Raw genomic sequence first — 21,898 nt, 5'->3', positions numbered from 1 at the left:
GTCGTTCAGGGGGAAGGACTTAGGTGACTGAATGTATTGCACTGATTAATTCCACCTGCTCCTGGTCTTGTTGATCACTTTAATGTTTCCATCCCTAAGTTTTCTCTTTCACCTAGCAAACTCATCCCACTTCCCATGCTGCACAAGCTTGGTTTTTATTTCTTCTTGTCTTGCTTATTTTTGCATGTGGTTCCGCTGAGGACTCAGATCCATTAACATGATACACAATTCCTCAAGCTGGCATACCACAGAGAGTGTCCTCTGCCTCGTGCCCTATTCTTAGCAGAATAAGCTCTAGTATCAGTGTAATCCTGCGCTGGACAAGCATTAATGCAAATGAATGTGTGGAACGACAATTCCTCATGAACCTTAGTAGGAAGTGAATGTAAGATAGGCTTCATTTGTCATTGCTGGACATTAAAACATTGTGAATTGTTCCTGTGTTATCAGAAAAGAAAAAAAGAAAAAGAAAAAAATCTTAGGGCCTAAAATAACAAGTACTATATTTTAAGAATGTTCTAGAACATTCCCCAATAAAGCTGATGAAGCAGCCTATTCTAAAATGTCCTGTTTTTAGATTTTAGAGGTGAAATGGGTCACTAGTTGGCACTATCACTTATGAGTAATAACCCAGTCATGACTAAGGCTATTCTATAATTACATTTAATACATAATATATCACAAAATTACATTATTTATCTTAGGGAATGGTGGCCTAGTGGTTGTGCTGTTGCCTCACACCACCTGGGTTCGGCGTTTGCATCCTGCCTCTGCTCTCTGTGTTTATACAGTCGGCGTGTTCCCCCAGCAAGGTACTCTGGTTTCCTCCCACAGTCCAAAAACATACAGTTAGGGGAAATGGTATCTCTAAATCACTCATCAACATAGTCATCAATATAGATTAGATTTTGAGCCCTGCAATGGACAGGCATCCCATCTAGGATGTACCCCTGCCTTATGCCCCATGCTACCTAATAGGTACCTAATAGGCTCCAGGCCCCCCCACAACTGTGACCAAGATAAGCGATTATAGAATGGTATATATTTTGAATTATGTAGCAGATTAGAACATTTTAGAAGATGTGAAGAATACATTTCTATGTATAATGTTCTCGGATGGTTGTTACTGTGTCTGCTTCCGTGTACTACGCTTCATTAACGCTGCTCTTAATCCCACACAGGCCCACTGTTTAGAGGCTTCCCATGACACCTGTGACAAGTTTCTGCAATTTTTTGTCGATAAGATTGCTAACATTAGAGCGCTTACTGTATCCCCTTCCTATGACCCATCGACTTCTGTTTCCTGCTCAGCCTCCTTTAGCTGGTATGCCTGTGTCTCTTCTTGAGGAAATCATTCGGTGTATAAAATTATCAACCATCCCCAAAGATGCAGTTCCGCCACGTCTCTTTATAAAGCCTTTAGAGACTATTGGACCAAGCATCCAAGCAATTATGAATAGTAGTTTGGCCGCAGGTTTTGTTCCAGAGCAATTTAAACGTACTATTGTGCAACCTCTGATTAAAAAAAAAATCTAATTTGGATACCTCAGTTTTCTCAAATTTCAGACCAATTTCCAAGCTCCCATTTCTGTCCAAACTTCTTGAAAAAATTGTTCTTTTACAATAGCAATCTTACCTGGATAGGCACACTATTCTTGAACCTTTTCAGTCAGGCTTTAAAGCCCTTCATAGCACTGAGTCAGCGCTCTTAAAAGTTTTTAATGACCTTCTATCCACTGATTCCTGTGATCATGCCACCTTGATTCTTTTAGATCTTACAGCAGCATTTGATACTGTTGATCACAACATACTCATCTTCTGTCTGGAGCATTGTGTGGGCATTAAAGGCATGGCGTTGCAGTGGTTTAAATCTTACCTGTCTGATACAAGTTCTTCTGTCAGTTTAGGTGACTGTATATCCTCCTCAGCACCCCTCCACTGTGGAGTCCCCCAAGGATCTATCCTGGGGCCTCTCCTTTATTTCTCTGTACATGCTTCCCCTAGGATCTATTTTTTAAAAATATGGCATTTCTTTTCATTGTTACGCAGACGACACCCAAATCTACTTGCATCTGAAATGGAAAGATAACAACTTTTTAAAACTGTTGTTGGACTGCCTGGAGGACATCAAAGCCTGGATGGCTTTAATTTTTTAAGCTTCAGTGAGAGTAAAACCAAGGTCCTCATTTTTCAGCCCAGTGGGACCAATGATTCCTTCCACATTAGCCTAGGTCCCCTAGTTTATTTCATCTTGACTCGATTAACACCCAGTCAGTCAAGCTTCCCTCTCCCGCCTACAGCTGGTACACAACACTGTAGCATGTCTCTTAACAGGCACTAAGAGGCGTGACCACGTCACACCAGTACATGCATCCCTCCACAATTTTGGCCACTAGTGTAGGTTTCGGAGCCTAGTTTATTTTATAACATTATGCCACTATTCCTCATTCTCAGAACACATCAAGTCCCTATGCCAGCATTTTGGTTTGAATGAGCATTTGCTATTAAATGACAGAATAATATTTACAGGACCATCACTGTTGAAGAGCAAGTATCTTTGTATTTGAAGCTTGTACCAGGGGATGTCTTGGTTTAACTGTATTGATGGACTCTCGTAAATGAGGCAATAAAACACGCACTGCATAGTTGTTTTTACATGACTCTGGGAGAGTTATTCAAAATCCATCATCTCTCTGCTGTCCCACATGCTGTTCTGTCTAAATGAGAACTTGTCTGTTTTTCATGCATTAGAGTTAGTATCTCGCCATGATACACTGTCAATGTGGATTAGTGGGAGTGTAAAGAAAGATATGACTGTGAAGAAAAGTACCTCTGAACTGACATTCACAGTTATGATTCAAGGTCGAGTATCATCTCCAGTTAGAAAAACAGTAGAGCAAGCACATGTGAGTTTTAAGAAAACTGCATCTTTCAATCAATACTCTTCCTTCATTTGATTTCTTTGCAGAGAAATAGAGTAAGAAATCCAGTCATGCAACAACCTGATATACAACTGTTAGCTCATATTGGTCTCTAAACAATTTTCCTCACCTAAGTGCTTATCCTCCTGCAAGTCGCTGAATGACTCTCATGAGTTCGAAAAAAAATCCCATTCCATATAAAGAATTTAAGTGAATCACATGGTAGGTGTTTGAAGTATGTTACATTATTAAGTTGGGTGACACATACACAGACATACACACACAAGTTGGTCTTCCTATCTAAATGGGGACCATCCATTCATTTCCATGGTTAAAACCATAATCCCAGTCACGACACCCTTAACCTCTACCCATTCCTAACTATAACCATAAGTAACCAACCCAAATACAAGACTTTTGGCATTTTTACTTTTTCGATTATTTCACAGATCTTTGTGGGGACCTGAAAAATGGTCCCCACAAAGTAATAATCCACAAAGCCTAATCCACATCCACACACATATAGCTAAGCTTTAAAATAAAGTTGAATTTTTATTTTAATGCTTGCCATGGTCAGTCTTCAAAATCTTAAACCATTAAAAGGTATAGAGCAATGGGCTGATCTATCACAGACCATGTAGGATCAGAGACGTTCAGATCAGGGACGTCACTAGGATTGAAAGACAAGCGGGGCTTAGCCCCCAGGGTTGTAGGAAGGAATTAGCGCATATAGAGGGCTGAAAATTTTTCAACAAACCTAAACAGGCTTCTTTAATTTTATTATCTCATTAATCTAGAAGGCTCCACCCTGAAGAAAACGACAACAACAAAACAAATAATCTAAACAGCTAAAACAGGGACACTTACCATTAAGTTTTTGATCACAATAACTAATTATGACAGCAGCATTATGTTAGTCTAAATTAGTTTTAAAATAGCCAACAACGTCACTTTCCTTTCACTTACGGAAACCTAAGTAAAGTTAAGCAATTAACAGTTTTTGACACCTATACTCACAATCTCTGACAATGAAATTATCTGGCCGCTTCTTTCTGTTGAACGTTGCTACTCGCTAACAAGCAGCGACATTGATGTAAGTGATTAACAATGAAACTTATTCAAGTTTAACATACTGATACTTTACTGCTATTTATTACTGGTGCTAAAGAAAGACGTCACCCGATAAACTGTAATGATACAGGTACAAAAAAAGTAGTATTTTCATGGATAAAACAGTTGACGATTTACTGGATAATCTCTCAAGGCCAACATAGCTCCAGAAATTTATGTTTTAGATTGTTTATATCAGACAAGGGGTTTTCGTCTGATGTCATTTCAGTAATAAAGAATGTGATTAAAAGGCACTATAGGCATTGCGTGTTTTGTACTTAAATAATCTATTTATCGACCAAACACAATAGACTGCTTAGCTAAATTAACTTTAATCTGCTTGTTTTCACAATACACTATCTGCCAAAAGCCTATAAGGTTTCAGAAGGCCTAATTGTCCTATCACGTCAAAGCTGCACACCAGCTGCCCAGATATCACTAAAGGACTCTAGAATAGCGTCCGTTAGATGCACAGTTAACCCGCGTTTGTGATCCTCCTTCTGAAGCTTATTTTTGGGCACAAAACCAGACAGCGATCGCGCATATACACTTGACCGATGGTTTTGGGGATTGTAGTTCAATTATATATATATTTCGTACAAGAGATACCATAAGTGAACTACAGTATCCAGAAATACCCCCAGCTGAAAGGGACTTTAAAGTACATTGTTTTAGCTGTCTTGCAATGTTTACTTCCTTCGTGCACGGTATGTCATCTTCGACACGGAGGCAGCGTTTGTGCTCTACGGTCAATGTTTTCTCTTGCATCGGCGTCTATTCTAAACTGTACAGATGCTACACCTTTTAAGTCGGTGAAGCAAAACCAGGGCTAGATCGCTAAGCGGTCACAACGAACGGCGACTCTGGAGTGTCCGCAATGGCGATGTTCCGCAGTTTTGTCTCAGCTGCCCAGCTCAGGCAACATCATCAGCAAGACGCTCAGCAGAGCGGGTCAGCGGCCGCTGCCTCTGTCGAGAGCATCGAAGCCCAGTTCTCATGCCCGATATGTTTGGAGGTTTACCACAAACCTGTCAGCATCGCCGCCTGCGCTCACACGTGAGTGTTCGGATCGATTTGGTTCCGAAACAATACTATCATTAATCAGCCACTGCAATTTTGATTCATTTCTGTCGTAATAAAAGACTTTTACAATAATTTTTTGCAGTAGTTATTGTTACTGTAACTCATCGAGTCACGATCAGGTGTCCCATATTACTGTGCACCGGCTAGGAACAGGGTTCTGTACTGTAGATTTTAATTTTTAATTGTGGGAATGAGAGCCGTCATCCTAAAAAAGGCCACGAAAGGCTTGGCGAAATCATGCAAAACCGGGGAAATGTAACGCAGCGATGTGCGTTTCTCGTTAAGGTGCTTGCAGTACGGTGCTGTTTACTGTGCTCCGGTGTTCCGACAACCTCGGGATCATCGATGGGAAAGCCGGCCGGTGTTATGCCGAAAAAGGCATCCCTGCCGTAGAATGCATGCCTGTCTGTAAATGACCGATTGGTCGCTGATCTGAAACGAGTTGAGCTAATTTGTCGAGTTAGGCTACTGTAGTGCTAATCGATAGCCCTAACCCTAATCCCAAAAAAACCCCTAAAGCCCTAACCCACCAAAAAACCCTAAAACCCTAACCCCCAAAACACCCCTAAGACCCTAACCCTAACCCCCCCCCCCCCAAAAAAAAAACCTAAAACCCTAAAAGCTCAACTCCTCAGAACACCGGCATGCATTCTACGGCAGGGATGCCTTTTTCGGCATAATGCGTGTTGCTCCGTCTCAAGTCAAATAGTGTAGTCCGATTGCACGTCACTGTCCAAAAATCGACGGCAACCGGGGTCGGTTTTCAACAAGGATTTTCCTTTGGAGTCAATATAAGAATATGTGTAAAATGTGAAATAAAAAAGGGACAATGATTTTAAGTAGGCTATAGCTCAGCACCCGGGAACATGTGACGTATCGGGACGGGGCATTTTCTGTCGTCGTCGATGGGTTGATTATTAGGCCACTTAAAATTAATAAATTGTTTTACATGGCCGCCCGCCTCAATTTTTTGGTGCCGCCTCGATTTTTTTTATATTTTATAAATCCGTTTTTTTCACCTCAAAAACTGTGGGTGAAAAATCTTGAATGTCAGCCTCGGATTTTTCAATTTGACGCTTCTCGGACAATGGTTTTTATCGTTTGTCAGATTGTGTGTGGGCCCACGGTATTAAAATCTTGGCAGGGCATCAATATACCGAGTAATATATATTACCCTTCGCGAGCTGTTTGAGAACTTTTCTAGTTTTAGTATATCTCTGTTGCCGTTCGTCTTTTCGCTAAAAATATAAAATATAAAATCCCCTACTCACCAATATTTTAGAAGTTTGAATCATGTAAAACAGTTTATTAATTTTAAGTGGCCTTAGCAGGCAGGGTTATTATTTATTTATTTTTCTGTGTGTGTGTGTGTGTGTGTGTGAGTGTGCATGTTTAAAGAGATTTTTTTCCAGAAACTTGAACTATGCAGGACATCGTTAAGGTTAAGTATTAGTCTGCTGATGAAAAGTGGGATAAAACCGAACAATGTGCAGACAAGATGAGATGTTGTGTGTATCAAGACTACTCGTCTTTCTTCTCAGATTTACCAATTAAAGATATGTAGGCTAGTTAATCAGGGCGTTTATATTTAGGGTAAATAATTTGGGCAATTTAAGAAACCACATACACTTGACATTTTATGATTTTAGGCTGAAAATATCACCTAATGTCTCTCACTGGCATATTATTATAAGCGTCATTCCTCTAGTCGCCGTTATATATCATAATGAAACCCCCCCAAAACTGTTTTAAAAATGGAGCATGTTATGTTGTGAAGGTCCCGTTATTATTATTTACTGAGTTGCAGCCCGGTACGTTTGCTGCCCCAGGGGGATTTTCTGCATGACCCTGGGATGTCACTGAAGGCTTGCTGTGAGAAAGTGATGCCTTTTATTCAGACCCCTCTATGGTGGTTTCCTAATGACAATTTGAGATGATAATTTTAACAGGCACAGCTGTGTGCATTTCAGAAAACTTCTGAATTCAGTTTCATCTTTCTTGAATTTTTGAGATGGTTTATCTATATATTTGTATGTCAGCAGGAACTCGACACAACAGAGTAATGAGTATTTTTGTATCCATTAGACATGGTTAGACCAAGGAGTTTGGTTATCAGAAAGTTTGAATGTGTCTCTGCTGTTTATTTTGGGGCATAGGGGATTTTTTGCAGATAGAGTTTAGTAATAAAGGCAAAAAGGCAGGCTTTTGGCTGTAATTCTCTACCTTCAGAATAGATTATTTGCAAGAAAACGATGTTGCAGCTTTGTGGGGTGAAAGAGTTAGTGCTTACGATGCTGTGTTTGAGGTTTGCCTCATTCTGGCTTGACTATTTTGAAAGTCAGAAAATGCTTGAGCACACTGGAGTGCACACTGTGGTAAAGATGTAGCTCAGAAGTTAGGCAGCTATCTTTTGAAGTGAGAAGTGACTTGAAAAGCACACACTGGTGTGCACATCTGCCATTTCCTGTAAGGTTTCACAACTGCTTTCTGTTGCCTTATTTTTTCACATTCACTCTGTCACACACAAATTTCCTGTCCAGGTATTCATGCATTGAACAGTCATTTTTTAATTCTTTTACTTCCTCAATGCTTGTTATTGCTAAGGATATAAAGAAGTGAAAGAATGAATGAAATCAGATTGTTTTCTTAACGGCATGTATTTGCATGTCATGTTAACTGAAGCTTTGTAACACTGCAAATGTGGTACATTTGTATATAGTGAATTTCGCTGAGCAAATCCAGCTCAGAATCATGTGGTGTGTACTTGTTCACGTACACAAACTCCGTCCTGGTAATTTCCATGCCAGTTATGCAAATAACGATACGTTCCATAGTGTTTTGTACCACTCAGGCTGTACACTTGATTTCTACTAAGGGATAAAATCTTAACCTTATAAGACCCTTATAAGGAGGAAGCATTAGTCATTAGCTTCCATCTCCACTCCTAGCTGTACCTACACCCTCCGCATGACAACTTTGAAAATAATTTAGTATTAGGCCATTTCAAAAAACAAAATATTTTAATGGTCATTTAACAACCACATGAATGTTATCCTGCTTCATTTTCAGTTTTTCAATCAATTTTATTTTTGTGTCCTTCATAGCATGTTTAAATATTTAGTAACAAAACCAGCATTATGGATGGGTATGTCAACCAGTAATATTTTTCCAATGAAGCGAGATGTAAGTCTATTTGGGTAAGGGGGGAAGGGGGGTTAGGGAGCAGTGGTAGCCTTCGAAATGTACAGTCGGCATTTTCAAAAAGTCTCCCCTTGGTGTACAGCAAAGAATTTAGCAGTAAATTTAAGCTGTAAAGCTATTGTCATATTGAAATTTTAATGAAGTCTTACTACAGTAATCCCTAATTATGAGTACCAGTTTGGTACAGGTTCACAGTGAGCCTTAAGTCTATTTCAGGAAGCAAGGTGCAGAAGGCAAGACACCCTGGACAGGATGACAGACTGTCACATGCAGTCACACACTGAGAGTGGCTTATATGACCCCAGTACACAAACCATGTCTCTGAGGAAGTAAACTTGTGTAAATGGAGTTAATTTGCAAACTCCATACATGCAATGCTGAAAATAGAACCCTAGAAATGTAAAAACCATTAATTTTGTTAATGTTCTATTGTTGTACACTCACCTAAAAGATTATTAGGAACACCTGTTCAGTTTCTCATTAATGCAATTATCTAATCAACCAATCACATGGCAGTTGCTTCAATGCATTTAGGGGTGTGGTCCTGGTCAAGACAATCTCCTGAACTCCAAACTGAATGTCAGAATGGGAAAGAAAGGTCATTTAAGCAATTTTGAGCGTGGCATGGTTGTTGGTGCCAGACGGGCCGGTCTGAGTATTTCACAATCTGCTCAGTTACTGGGATTTTCACGCACAACCATTTCTAAGGTTTACAAAGAATGGTGTGCAAAGGGAAAAACATCCAGTATGCGGCAGTCCTGTGGGCGAAAATGCCATGTTGATGCTAGAGGTCAGAGGAGAATGGGCCGACTGATTCAAGCTGATAGAAGAGCAACTTTGACTGAAATAACCACTCGTTACAACCGAGGTATGCAGCAAAGCATTTGTGAAGCCACAACACGCACAACCTTGAGGCGGATGGGCTACAACAGCAGAAGACTCCACCGGGTACCACTCATCTCCACTACAAATAGGAAAAAGAGGCTACAATTTGCACGAGCTCACCAAAATTGGACAGTTGAAGACTGGAAAAATGTTGCCTGGTCTGATGAGTCTCGATTTCTATTGAGACATTCAAATGGTAGAGTCAGAATTTGGCGTAAACAGAATGAGAACATGGATCCATCATGCCTTGTTACCACTGCAGGCTGGTGGTGGTGGTGTAATGGTGTGGGGGATGTTTTCTTGGCACACTTTAGGCCCCTTAGTGCCAATTGGGCATCGTTTAAATGCCACGGCCTACCTGAGCATTGTTTCTGACCATGTCCATCCCTTTATGATCACCATGTACCCATCCTCTGATGGCTACTTCCAGCAGGATAATGCACCATGTCACAAAGCTCGAATCATTTCAAATTGGTTTCTTGAACATGACAATGAGTTCACTGTACTACAATGGCCCCCACAGTCACCAGATCTCAACCCAATAGAGCATTTTTGGGATGTGGTGGAACGGGAGCTTCGTGCCCTGGATGTGCATCCCACAAATCTCCATCAACTGCAAGATGCTATCCTATCAATATGGTCCAACATTTCTAAAGAATGCTTTCAGCACCTTGTTGAATCAATGCCACATAGAATTAAGGCAGTTCTGAAGGCGAAAGGGGGTCAAACACCGTATTAGTATGGTGTTCCTAATAATCCTTTAGGTGAGTGTATTTGGATTGTAGTAGCTTATCAGTTGGGAATTTCTTTATAACTTCACAGCTTGCTACAGATATACTTCAGTGTAGCTCCAGTGTAGCAGTGAAATGTCAAGCATTTATTATTTCCTGTTTTTTCTTCCTTTTTTAAGTTGTCTGCCTGGATGTATAAGAATTTGAGTTCAAGCAGTGGATTTTTAACAGGTGTGGAAGGTGTTTCGGGCTTAAAATGAGCTCGATATGCAGCATGAAGTGGAATGTGGTGGCTGGGTCATGTGATCTGAATGAGATCACTAATGTTCTACTGCCTTCTCCAGCTGACCTCCTCCTTCATTCCACCAGACCTTTGCTCAGTGTTTTTTTTCCCTATTTAGAGGACGTGCACAAAAACTTTCCTTTCGCCTGGAGTCTATTCTGCTTGTTTTTGACTCTTCTTGTATCCACAGTCCTCAGTAACCAGGCTTCTTCCCCTGCCTGTTTTTTTTTAGAGTGATTGAAAAGGCTGTTTAGCATGTCTGTGTATAACATTCTGCACCCTTAGCAACTAATACCTGATAACACTGAAGCTTTAGCTGAAAGCTAATGAGATTGAATATTGAAGCACACTTTATGTTAGCCATAAGTAATTCAAGGCAGTAAAAGTCTGTGTTCTTTTGTCAAGAAGTTAGACAGTGAATAAGTCGTGTCCATGGCTGCCATTGGATATGTCTGAACCTGATCTGTTTGATATCAGATGGCATTGTGATCACTTAACATCACACCTCATGTTATCAGATGATCATCTGGGTTGAACTGTTTTAAAAAGACTCATTTTTCAAAGGTTGTCAGTTCAAGGCCCTGGAAGAGCCCTACTGAAGCACCGTTGATAAAGACCTTCAGTCAGAATTACTCCAGTAAAATTTCCAGGTATAAATTTTGAAGCTCACTTGTAATGATCTCAGCTATATTGTAAATATAAGCGCTGTCCTACCAATTTAGTTTTTGCCCAGCAACAACAGTGAGTTTTGATTTGCTTTTGGGACTCGGATGTTGCGTGTGATGGCCAATTATCAAACTAGAACTGAAGGTTAATCCTTTAATGGCTGGCTGGTTGACGCCGCCCTCATTCTGCACCACATGGACCAGTTCAGACAAAGCTAGAGCTTTGACCGATTTGCTTCTTTTTAGCGTCCCATCAGCTTTTCTCACCATTTATTGCTTCTTTTTATCACGTTATACTTAGTAGTAATTACAGTGGTATGTTGGAACAGAAACTTAATTCGTTCCAGAAGGCTGGTCGAGTTGGTCGAGGTCCAAGTCGAATTTCCACATAAGAAATAATGTAAATTAATCTGTTCTAGACCCCCCAAATGTTTGCCTATTTAAACTTATCTACCTACCTACCTAATAATAAAAAGCATTAACAATCAATATAAAACTAATGCACACATGAAAAAGGACACATCTAAAAGCAATAAACAAAATAAATGACAATCTCATTCTCCAAAGCGAGAGCAGACACATGTGCACCATCTTCAAGTCTCACTATAATTTCCTTTTTAAGTTCTACGATTACTCTCACTGCTTTCCTCTTTGGTTTGCTGTTATCACTGCCAGTGTTAATTTTGACAGCAGATTTCAATTTAGTTTTAGTCATAGTCTTTTGACTAAAATGCAATTTTAGTTTTAGTCATATTTTAGTCATCTGTTTTGTTTTAGTTTTAGTCTAGTTTTAGTCGACTAAAAAGCATAAGATTTTAGTCGACTAAATCTACTGTAGATTTAGTTGACTAAAATATATTGGGTTTAATTTAAATGTATTTTAGTTAAACCGTGGTAATATACAAAATATTCTAACTTAAAATTAAATAAAGCCAAGTCTCATTAAATATGTGGAATATCGTCTTTCCATAAAAACCAAAAATTAGATATGCATTGTTTAGAACTTGCATATGACATTCTTCATTCTGTAAAGCAAAAGTGCAACTCCAAATTATTTAAAAGAAAAACTGTATTTGGCAGTAATGCCATTGCAAATACTGCATGACCTGAAAAAATTACCTTGCAGATGTCGCTTTAGATTTGTTGTATTTTTACCAGCGATTTCCGCTCCACACGGTTTACACAAGGTCTTGTTTGTCTTGACATCAAACGTGAAATTATTCCATATATCTTCTCTTCTTTTTCTCCCAGCCATTGCCATGTCATTTTAGTTTAAGTCAGACAGACACCCACCAATGTATGCAAGATGTACTGTCGCATCTCGCGTCGCAAGGTGAATCAGTATCTTAATTTTCCAAATGTGCGTGTGCGTCTCACCGCGCCACGCACCAAGATTAATTCTGATTGGATCATTTCCAAAAACGTCCCTCACTCACATTTTCGTCTCGTTTTTATTAGTTAACGAAAATGTCAATATATTTTTATTATAGTTTTCGTCATCATCACTTAATTTTTATTTAGTTATCGTCTCGTTTTCGTCAGTGAAAATTTGTCGTTGACGAAAATTATAACGAAAATATTTCGTCAACGAAATTATCACTGATCACTGCAAACTTTCTTAGGGGCCATGATTACAGTATCACTAAATGTACTATAAAGCACAAAAAAAAAAATCACGTTGAGCTTTCACACGTCGAGCTGAGTCGTGAGGTACTGTGGACTATGAGCCATTCATAGGCATCAGCATCCCAGTAGGTCCGTTTGCTTTTGTGTTTGCCCATCAGACATGTGTCTTGATCAGACATGTGTCTTGATCTAAGTTTTAGCAGGTCTGTTTTGTTTTGTTGTTTTCCACGTTTTCAGTCAAGTTGTTTGGTTAGATTTTTCTCGACCGGCCTGTTCGAGGTCCGAATTGGTAGAGTTGATCTCGTCTTAACCCATACAAGTTGTAGCAGGAGCGGTTGAGTTCCAAGATTTAAATCGAGGTACAAATAAAAAATAAATTCAACAGATCCGTTAAATGTCTGAGTTGGTTAAGAGGTGTTTGAGTTCCAAGGTTCTGCTGTATTTATAAAAGATTTCGGCTTGGCCTCATTGAACCATATTCACTGTAATATCAGAAACAGCTGTGCTTGTCTGCATTCGTTGGGCTGTAGCCTTGCAAGGTGTATTAATTGGTGGAGCAGTTTTGTTCTTAAAGGGTTCTTATTCTTCTAAAACAATTCTTATTTAAAAAACTACAGTGACTGGAGAAATAGAAAGAACTTGCTCATGCAGCAACAAATATTCATGATATTAGAGAAATTCAAATATAAAGTATATAAAAATCCACATTTGAACAATTGGTTAATAATGCGAAATGGATACTCTAGCACTGGGAACATAACAGACAAATACACAAAACAAAAAAGGATTTCAGTTATGAGTCCAAATGGGCCTTCTAACACTGCTAAAGAGTGACAGAAAATATCCAAAGTTTGGGACCATTTTCAAAAAACTGGTAATGTTGTGTTAAAAAAAAAAAAAGTCAGCAAATAGTCAAATATGAAAATTTTTGATAGCTGCAGCCCTGGTTATAAAGAGGCAAAGCTACTAGATATATTTTTAAAGGAATGTGTGCAGCTTCACCTGTCTTCTTTAACCTCGTTTACATGTCCTGCGGGTAAAAAGCAGAGCAGAATGGAGGCACTACTTTCCTCCAACTGCTATCTTCATATAGTGGGTTGTGAGGTTTGCGATTTCAGAGTAGCCCTTCTAGTGTCACTTGTGTGCTGTGTGTAGGGTTTGCTGCCTGATAGGAAGTTACAAAATAAACCCAAACTTTTCACACCATAACATTGTTGCGTGCTCTCATTGACCGTGACAGGGTTTTTCAGATGTATCTCACAAACAGGCGCTGAGGAGGCCATCTCCTATGCCGAATGCATTTCTTGTCGCAAATGTGTAGTCTTACTTCTTTAAATTGTACCCCCCCCCCCCCCATATGTGAGCATGCTGCACGAAGCACTGATTCAGACTGCAAGCAACTTCATGCCTTGTGTTTCCATAAATTGCCCCCGCCTCCCCTATGCCTGACTTCCTTACACAGGGCTTTCACATGTTATGGGCTGTTTTTAAACTCTGTTTTTAGAACCCCTGCCCGTGTCAGCAGCGCTGACTACAGGATTATCTTCAGCGCATTAAATTAAACAGGCATTCTTAGTCCCCAGGACGCAGGTGCTGTCTTCTACCTGCAGCTTTCACGGATCTTCATCCGTAATGCTAGCTGTTAGACATTCCCAGGTTGCTGTGCCCCTGTGCTATAAAATTCCAAAGGTTATCTGGGTGTCTTCCTGTGTCACCTGCTCAGCACATATATCCTACACTAGGCTGTATAAGATAACTATGTTTTGGCTACATTGTTTGGTGCTTGATGAGGTAGGAGCGTGGATTTTTGGTCCTCCTCACTGTGTTCCTTGCCCTGACTTGTTCCTTTAGGTTCTGTGGCGAGTGTCTACAGCCCTGCCTGCATGTGGCCTCGCCTCTCTGCCCCCTATGTCGCATGCCCTTTGACCCAAAGAAGGTGGACAGGTGCTCCGCCGCGGAGAAGCAGCTCTCCTCGTATAAAGCGCCATGCCGAGGCTGCAATAAAAAGGTCAGGACCTGGGACATGGGATTGGGGGTGGGATGGAGCCTGGCCGCAAAGCCTGTTGCCCTGCAGCACTTCTATGTGATGCCTCTCGGCTGCCAGGGGCACCTAACCCACCGTTGTATGTTCCTGCATGCCAGTCTCTCATACCATTTTCCAACCAGTACTGCTGTGAAAGATCAGACTTGGTGTGAAATGACTGTTGTTCTCAGCTGTTTTACTCTGCCTTTGAGACACCATGTTTGAACATCGTAGTCTGCTTGCAGGTCACCCTGGTGAAAATGCGCTCTCACATCTCGTCCTGCGCTAAAGTTCAGGAACAGATGGCAAACTGTCCAAAGTTTGTGCCAGTCGTGCCCACCTCACAACCTATTCCCAGGTAAGCACGTCATTTGCCTTGGGCACACACCATTACAGGACGAAACCCTCATGGGGAATCTGTGATTGCTATCTCCCTAATAGTTGCAGTGACTCCACAGTGTAGCTTTTTCTGTTTTTTTTAACCTCATTCTTACAGCTTTTAAAGAGTCCAAAGTCTTTTTTATTTCCTAATACAAGACTCATTGTAAACATCCGTTAAAAGTAGGTAAAGGTGGTATATCTTCAGGCAAACTTTCTGACTGATTGTTGTCGCTAGTGTCCAAAGGCATGTGATTTAAATGTTGGAGAAAGAAAAAAAAATGAAGAAAGCCCTGTTGGTCATTAATGTGCTCTGTTTGAGGAAGAATAGAATTTGCTATTGCATTCTGGGAGTATGGCACCATCTGGTGGTATGTTTTTCAACTAGAATTTACTAGGCTTTTTGCGTGTCTCATCAAGATGAGATATCTGTCATGTGTGGTGAACACAACATCATGTGTGGTTAACATCATGGTTCTGACCCATAGCAATATTCCAAACCGCTCCACTTTCGTGTGCCCGTACTGTGGAGCCCGCAACTTGGACCAGCAGGAGCTGGTGAAACACTGCATGGAGAATCACCGCAATGACCCTAACAGAGTGGTGAGTCTGCCAGCCGGCTGGTATGCCATTAGTAGGGCACAGGATGTCTCTGAAGCAGATTTAGCAGAAGGAGACGGGGAGAAACATCATGTATTTATACATGAGCTCCTGTACAGTGGTGACACTGTTTTTTTTTTTTTCTCTTTAATAAGTGGTGCTCCGTCCCTGTGCCAGGTTTGCCCAGTGTGTTCTGCCATGCCCTGGGGTGACCCTAGCTACAAGAGCTCCAACTTCCTGCAGCACCTCCTGCATCGACACAAGTTCTCCTACGACACGTTTGTGGTGAGGAGTTTCTAACAAAGAAATTAACTAATGACTGTTGTTATAACACTATAACTCTTTACAGAACCAAGTATGTACTGCCGCCCCAGGATTTTAAATTCACCTCTTTGGGACAGTATACAATAATTTCTTTACAGTCACCAGGTGCTAAATGAGTCAGCCTTATGTGTTGAACATCAGTCTGATTCAATTGTCTGTTTTCACAACTTTTTCAAATGGACTTCGATGGAGATCATGTCATCACATCAGCAAAACTCCATTTTGATTCACCTTGGTTGCTCCTGAGACAGAATAAAATCAGCCATCTGACCAGCTATGCTGTTTCCCTTTTGCAGGATTACAGCATTGATGAAGAGGAGGCCCTGCAAGCTGCTCTTGCTCTCTCGCTTTCAGAGAACTGAACCCCCTCTTCCTTGTTCTGGTTGCAGTTATTCCACACTCTGCTGCTCAGCCCAGCTGCAGCGCCAACTCCTCCATATGCCCACTAGGGGGAGCAGCTATCCATCGCTGAAACGGGTCTGAAACATAAACACTGCAGTACATGAAAAGGCGGGATTTGGGTTCAGATGACAATACTCTTTAAGTGCTGGTATTTAATTTGGGAAAACCACATCATGCAGTTCATGTTTGGTCGCTTTGTTTTCACTTCTTTGTGTTGAAGAAGGGACCAAATTGCTGTTACAGCTCCTATACAAACAGAGTAGTGTGTGTGCGTGTGAGTTTGGTCTGTACTGAGGTAAACAGTACTGTACAAATTGAGCACAGATAAGGCAACATCAGTCACCACTGACATCATGGTTATGCAATGACCGTCCCCAGTACAAACTCTACCTTTTTTATTAGGGTCCTTGAATACTTCCAAACATTAACATTTTTCTACATAATTAAATTGTTGTATTATTTTGAACTTAAACGGAATAGAAATACATTTATTCTTCATACTGCTGTTACCTGATTAAATTGCTACAATAGTATTTTTTTATGAAGCATATAAAAAGTATATATTTTTGAAAAACAAAATTCAGTTTCACTTGCTGCACTTAGCATGAAAGTGAGCCACATGTCTGACTGCTAGAGGTTTGTTGGTTCATTTGCTTATATTTTTTTGGTGTCCATTGACATAGTGCCCTGTTCTTGGTAGGTGAGGATGATTGAGACTGTTTCAGACCTGATTTGTATAGTGTGTGCACAGACAGCAGACACCACGAGCATCCTTATTCTGTCAGTGATATTGTCCTGAGCTCCATGGATTTCACCGAGTGGGATTAATAACATAAAGCTTTCTGCATGTGTAATACCCAGATGTACAGAACTCTTACAAGCTTGTATGCAAATTTCTCTCTGTAGTTGGGCAGGAGGAGAGATATCTATCTCTATACACAGTACAAATTTCAGGCCATTACATAGCATTTTTAGGTAAGTCATTTACAGTTGTGATTTTTAAAAAATATCTGGTAATACTTTTAAAGTTTAATAAATGTGCTGCTGTTTTGTGATAGAAGAGATGCTTCTTAGTAGAGCACTATAGCTATGCAGGCAAAACGAATGAAGCAGGACCTCAGTTACACCACCGGTCAAGAGATGACTCAAGATGACTCGACGCTTTTATCACGCACATGTGACCTGGTGTTCAGTCCTGCAAGGCACGTGCGTGTCTCTGATCTTTGTTTTTGTGCCTCAGTGTTCTGCATATTATTTTCCCTGTAGTTTTCAGTCCTACAGATAAAGAATGTGGGCAGTTGGCAGTACAGCAAATCCTTGTTGGAATGGCAGTGGCCAGCGAATACCTGCGAGCTTTCGACTTGCTAGTGAGATTACCTGCTAACCCTCATTGTATGGCACTTAAGTTTAAATGATTTCATAATACTATTTTAAGAAACATTTTCTAGCTTTTGGACATTTCAGCTTCTTTTAAAACAATACAAATGTGTGTTAAGTGGTTGTTAGGGTTATATTACTGTACAAGAAGAGGGGGCATAGGCCTATATTTAATGTACTGTACTGTAGTTTAAGAGTGTTCTATAATGGGGGAGGGTGTCCTTTCAAAGATGCCATTTGTATTTGCAGAAATTCCCCAACATCTTAAAAGCACTAAAAAGAGAGTGCACATGGTGTTGGAGTGATTAATGATTATTGTCAGCATGATTTCAAAAAGTTGCAAGCCTAAAGCATTATAAAGGTTATAAAGAAAATTACATATATAAACTACTAAGCTTTTTTGAAATTATAAGACCGTTTCCTTGGATTACAATGAGCATATCAATGTTAACTGTCCCCAGGACCCTGACCAGAATAACCGGTTGGAAAATGGATGGATGGATATTTAAACTGTTACGAGTGGTGTTATTACTTTTACTATTAGAGGCAATAAGTATTCGGACAGTGGTTAAAATCTAGGCTAACAAACTCTGTTAATAGATGTTAAACACTGTAAGACCTCTTCCTTCACTTTAGGTTCTATATTTGACTACTTCAGATAATCCCATTTTGTAAATATTTCTAAGCCATCTTTCTTTTTTAAAGTGAAAATGCTTGACAGAAAAAAGCAGAGCAGAGCAAAGCAGAGATTTTTCTCTCTCCAGCGTTGTTGGTGTTGTTTTCCATTCTTTTTTTACTTTTAGTCTTGATTAATAATCCCAAGATGAATCACCAGCAAGGTGCACTATCTGTACTGTAAATGTTTGCAAGCCAAAGCTGTGTCTGCAACTAATATTCCATTCAGATGCAAAAATAATGGAAGAAATATTTTCATGCGATCCAACTGTATCATTAAAAATCGCTGCATGCAAAAGTAACAAGCAGGAGTTTGTGAGTGAAATATTTTGCAGAAAAAATAATCAAGGAGTAGTAGAAAGAGAGTACGAAACATCCACCCAACCGTCCATGTTTTAACCGCATATTCTGGTCAGAGTTGCAAGGTGGCCTTCAAAAAAATGCAAAACTGAAGACTACCTGGCCAGTGTGCTTCCTGTTTTGGTATGCGGTCACCTGATGATGAAGACCTGGGTCTTCTAAAGCAGTGGAAGAATGAGCATAAGTGGCCGCATATCCACAGCAACACTCTGCTCTGAATCCTCGGCATCGCACTGCCATCACCCATCCTGCCCGGTGTGGCTGGAACTCCACCATCAAAGCTTCCTTTGATGACGATGGACCACGATGCACATGGCAAGTCAGGAAGCCTCCTTTTGACACACACATGAGCGGAAAGATATTTACCATTCACTGGCTACAGTTCCCAGCTTGGGGATCAATGTGATTTATGCATTTACAAATAACTAATGATGATGGTCATGTGCATTTAGAAGTTATTATACTATTTCAGGTTTAATAAGAACTTTACTCTGTATTTGTAGCAGTTTCCTTAATAAACACTGGTCTTCACCGCTTCACTCGTCAGTCATTTTCTGGATCAGATATTATTGTGTTTGGTGAAGCTATGGATCTCTCACTGTTCTACAAAACAGAATTCACTCCTTTAGTGTGGTTTACTTCCGAGCCAGGTCTGTCGGTATTCACATAAAAAATAAATTAAAAAAAAGAAACATCTGTTCACGTAAACTGCTTCAACTGAACCTCTCTGAATCTCTAGTCATGGGGGTGGTGTCTGGCTTGGTGTGTTCAGGTTCTGTTCTTGTTGTCAGATGGTTGCCAGTTCAAATCCCAGGGTTGGCAGAGAGATTTCATCATTGGGTCCTTGAACAAGTGATTGTGAAGTACATGGAATGAAGTTCAAAGATTGGCTGAGTTTCTGAGCTAATGGAAACATTCCAATAAAACTTTAAAGTCAATGACGCCACAGAGTAGCTAATTCAATAATTTTTGTTTTAAAATATCCACTGTTACAGGGAAGGATAAAAATCTCATCACTATGTCAAACTGGTGAAAGAATGGAAAAGCCCCTTTAATGGAAAGAAGGGAACTAAATGGCACAGTGGCAAGACAGGGAGAGACTTGCTGTCTTTCACTTTCTGGCAAATCTAAGGTCACAATGACATCAGGCTTCTGGACTAACTGCAATACAGATTCAGATGAATAAACTGCTCCACTGGATTGCTTTTACAGAGAAAACGCAATGCTTTGCATGATGTTTGCTTTTATGACTGTGGAGTTTCACCCTTTCTTAGGCTAGCTGTCTCCTCAGAGAGATAGCATTTCCGATTCTGATAAAAATAGCAGCCTGCTTTTTATATAAACATACTCGCCTTGAACTTGGAACACCCTCAAACAAATGGCACGTCTACTTCTGTACCAAACTCTACAATCAGGTTTTCCTCCCTTAGCGGGTCAGTGACTTAAGTAGCCACTTACTACCACAAAAAGAAAAAAGGTCACACTTTATAATAAGGGTAAAAATCATACTCAAGTACACTTGATGATTTAATGCATGAATTAATACAATATTTACCATGAATTCCTGTTATTCACCATCAATTAATGATGAATCACTGTGATGATAACAACACTAACTAGGTCATCAGTTAAGCAATGTTAATTAACAGTTAATTCATACATTAATTGATATGCCACCAAATTCTCTAATAATACTTGCAATTGGCATTGACCATTCAGTTGGCCACAATGCCAAGCCTGTCAGGCAGGTCCTGAAATAGTGTTTTCTTAATGGTGGTGCCTCAACTGAGTGGGTGAAGATCTCAGCTCCATCTGGGAGATCGGTGTGAAATACAGTCCACACTCCATAGGCACATTAAAGCTGTATAATGCAGTATGTGTGTGTGTTTCTATAAGTGTACCTACTACCCAGAGCAACTGGCAAACCAGTAACAGCATAAGTTTCACTTACAGTATTGGGAGCCAAAACTCACTCAGGCCTCATATAATCCATGAATAACTTCCAAAACTCACTAAGTCCACCAAAATTTTCTCAAAAGTGCATCCTGTGGACTGAGTTTTGGAAAAAGGCTCCTCAATCATTAGTGCTACCAGTATAGGTGGAAAGAGTGCATTGTTCTGAAGGCATAGTAATGAATTGGAGAGCAATGCAATGACAGGTGATTAATTCTTGCATGCTGATGGACTTGCTTTAATAAAAACAATTATAGAAGGCAAGCAGAGAGTACAAAAGGCTGGTTTGCTGAAATAATATCCAGTTCCAGCTGCTTTTATTAGACCTGTGACTGCAATTTTTCAGGAAAAACTGGGGCGGTTTGGGAACAGGCAGTGATCCTGCGTCCACACCTCGGAGGGGGCTGGTTCTGGTCCTTGGGTTCTGGGGCTGCTTGCAGAGAATTGGGGAAGTGGAAGACGTCATTGTGGTCGTCATTATTGGGACTGTGGCCCCTGACATAGAGTTTTGAACTGATAATGGGCCCCTCAATGACAGCGTCTCTCTGGCGAGCCCACTGCCGCTAGATGTGCCCCAACCATAACCCTACCCCTCTTGAACTGACAGGCAACCAGACCTAGATTCAAATCAGTCGATCCTACCCGGGTTGATTGTGGCCCTACTGAATTTTGCCATCTGGGTGGCCCTTCCTCTGCTTATCTGTTCATAAATAACCAAATAACAGGTTCTGCGGCTGTGACGAATTTTGAAGCTTTTTGATGTGGTGATACAATGTTTCAATACAATGTTTCAAATATAAGATTAATTTTCCCCCTTATTAAAGCACTGAGTCATAATGGTCCTTTTCATTATCATATACTGTACCTTGTAAACAACTTGAGTTCACAGCTATAATTTTGGATCCATGATGTACAATCTTGATGCCTCACAATGTGCAATAAAATTAGCATTGTTTTGATGTTATTCATGGTTTTCTAATATGTGGTATCCATCTGATGTGTCAACTTGAATTTGGGGAGTCATTGGCAGCTTCTTTTATGTGTCAGATGCGTTTACAATTGAAAGACGCATACAGTTGTTAAGTTGAATGAAACACTATCAAATTGCAAATTAATATTTTATATAAGCTGATAAAATACAACTTCCATGATTGGCAATTAGACATATTGGCCTATTCGTCTAATGCAGGGGTCTCCAACTCCGGTCCAGGAGAGCTACCGTCCAGTAGGTTTTCTATCATACCCGGCTTCTGATGAGCTACACCTGTTCTCAGGTAAATACCAGGAACAGGTGTGGCTCA

The 21,898-nt window shown here is 40.3% G+C and overlaps 1 protein-coding gene across 3 annotated transcripts; it reads left to right on the top strand.

Annotated features, from left to right (window-relative positions):
• Positions 1 to 4,527: 4,527 nt before the first annotated feature.
• On the top strand, positions 4,528 to 19,183 carry LOC111857437 (E3 ubiquitin-protein ligase RNF166-like). 3 transcript variants are annotated; one of them, XR_011982159.1, is made up of 6 exons: positions 4,529 to 5,087; positions 14,357 to 14,513; positions 14,774 to 14,886; positions 15,395 to 15,509; positions 15,662 to 15,791; positions 16,127 to 19,183. XR_011982159.1 is itself a non-coding variant. In XM_023838312.2 (6 exons), exons 1-6 carry the CDS (start codon positions 4,909 to 4,911, stop codon positions 16,190 to 16,192), a joined length of 738 nt encoding a protein of 245 aa, XP_023694080.1. In that variant the 5' UTR covers positions 4,531 to 4,908; the 3' UTR covers positions 16,193 to 19,183. The 3 variants fall into 3 exon arrangements, 2 of the variants coding, with proteins under 2 accessions (XP_023694081.1, XP_023694080.1); XM_023838312.2 differs by having other exon boundaries at positions 4,531 to 5,087; positions 15,684 to 15,791; XM_023838313.2 differs by having other exon boundaries at positions 4,528 to 5,087; positions 15,662 to 19,183.
• The last annotated feature ends 2,715 nt before the right edge of the window (positions 19,184 to 21,898 follow it).

This window comes from Paramormyrops kingsleyae, chromosome 13 (genome assembly GCF_048594095.1).
Source record: "Paramormyrops kingsleyae isolate MSU_618 chromosome 13, PKINGS_0.4, whole genome shotgun sequence".
NCBI classification, from domain to species: domain Eukaryota; kingdom Metazoa; phylum Chordata; class Actinopteri; order Osteoglossiformes; family Mormyridae; genus Paramormyrops; species Paramormyrops kingsleyae.
This window is presented reverse-complemented; position numbering and strand designations above follow the sequence as displayed.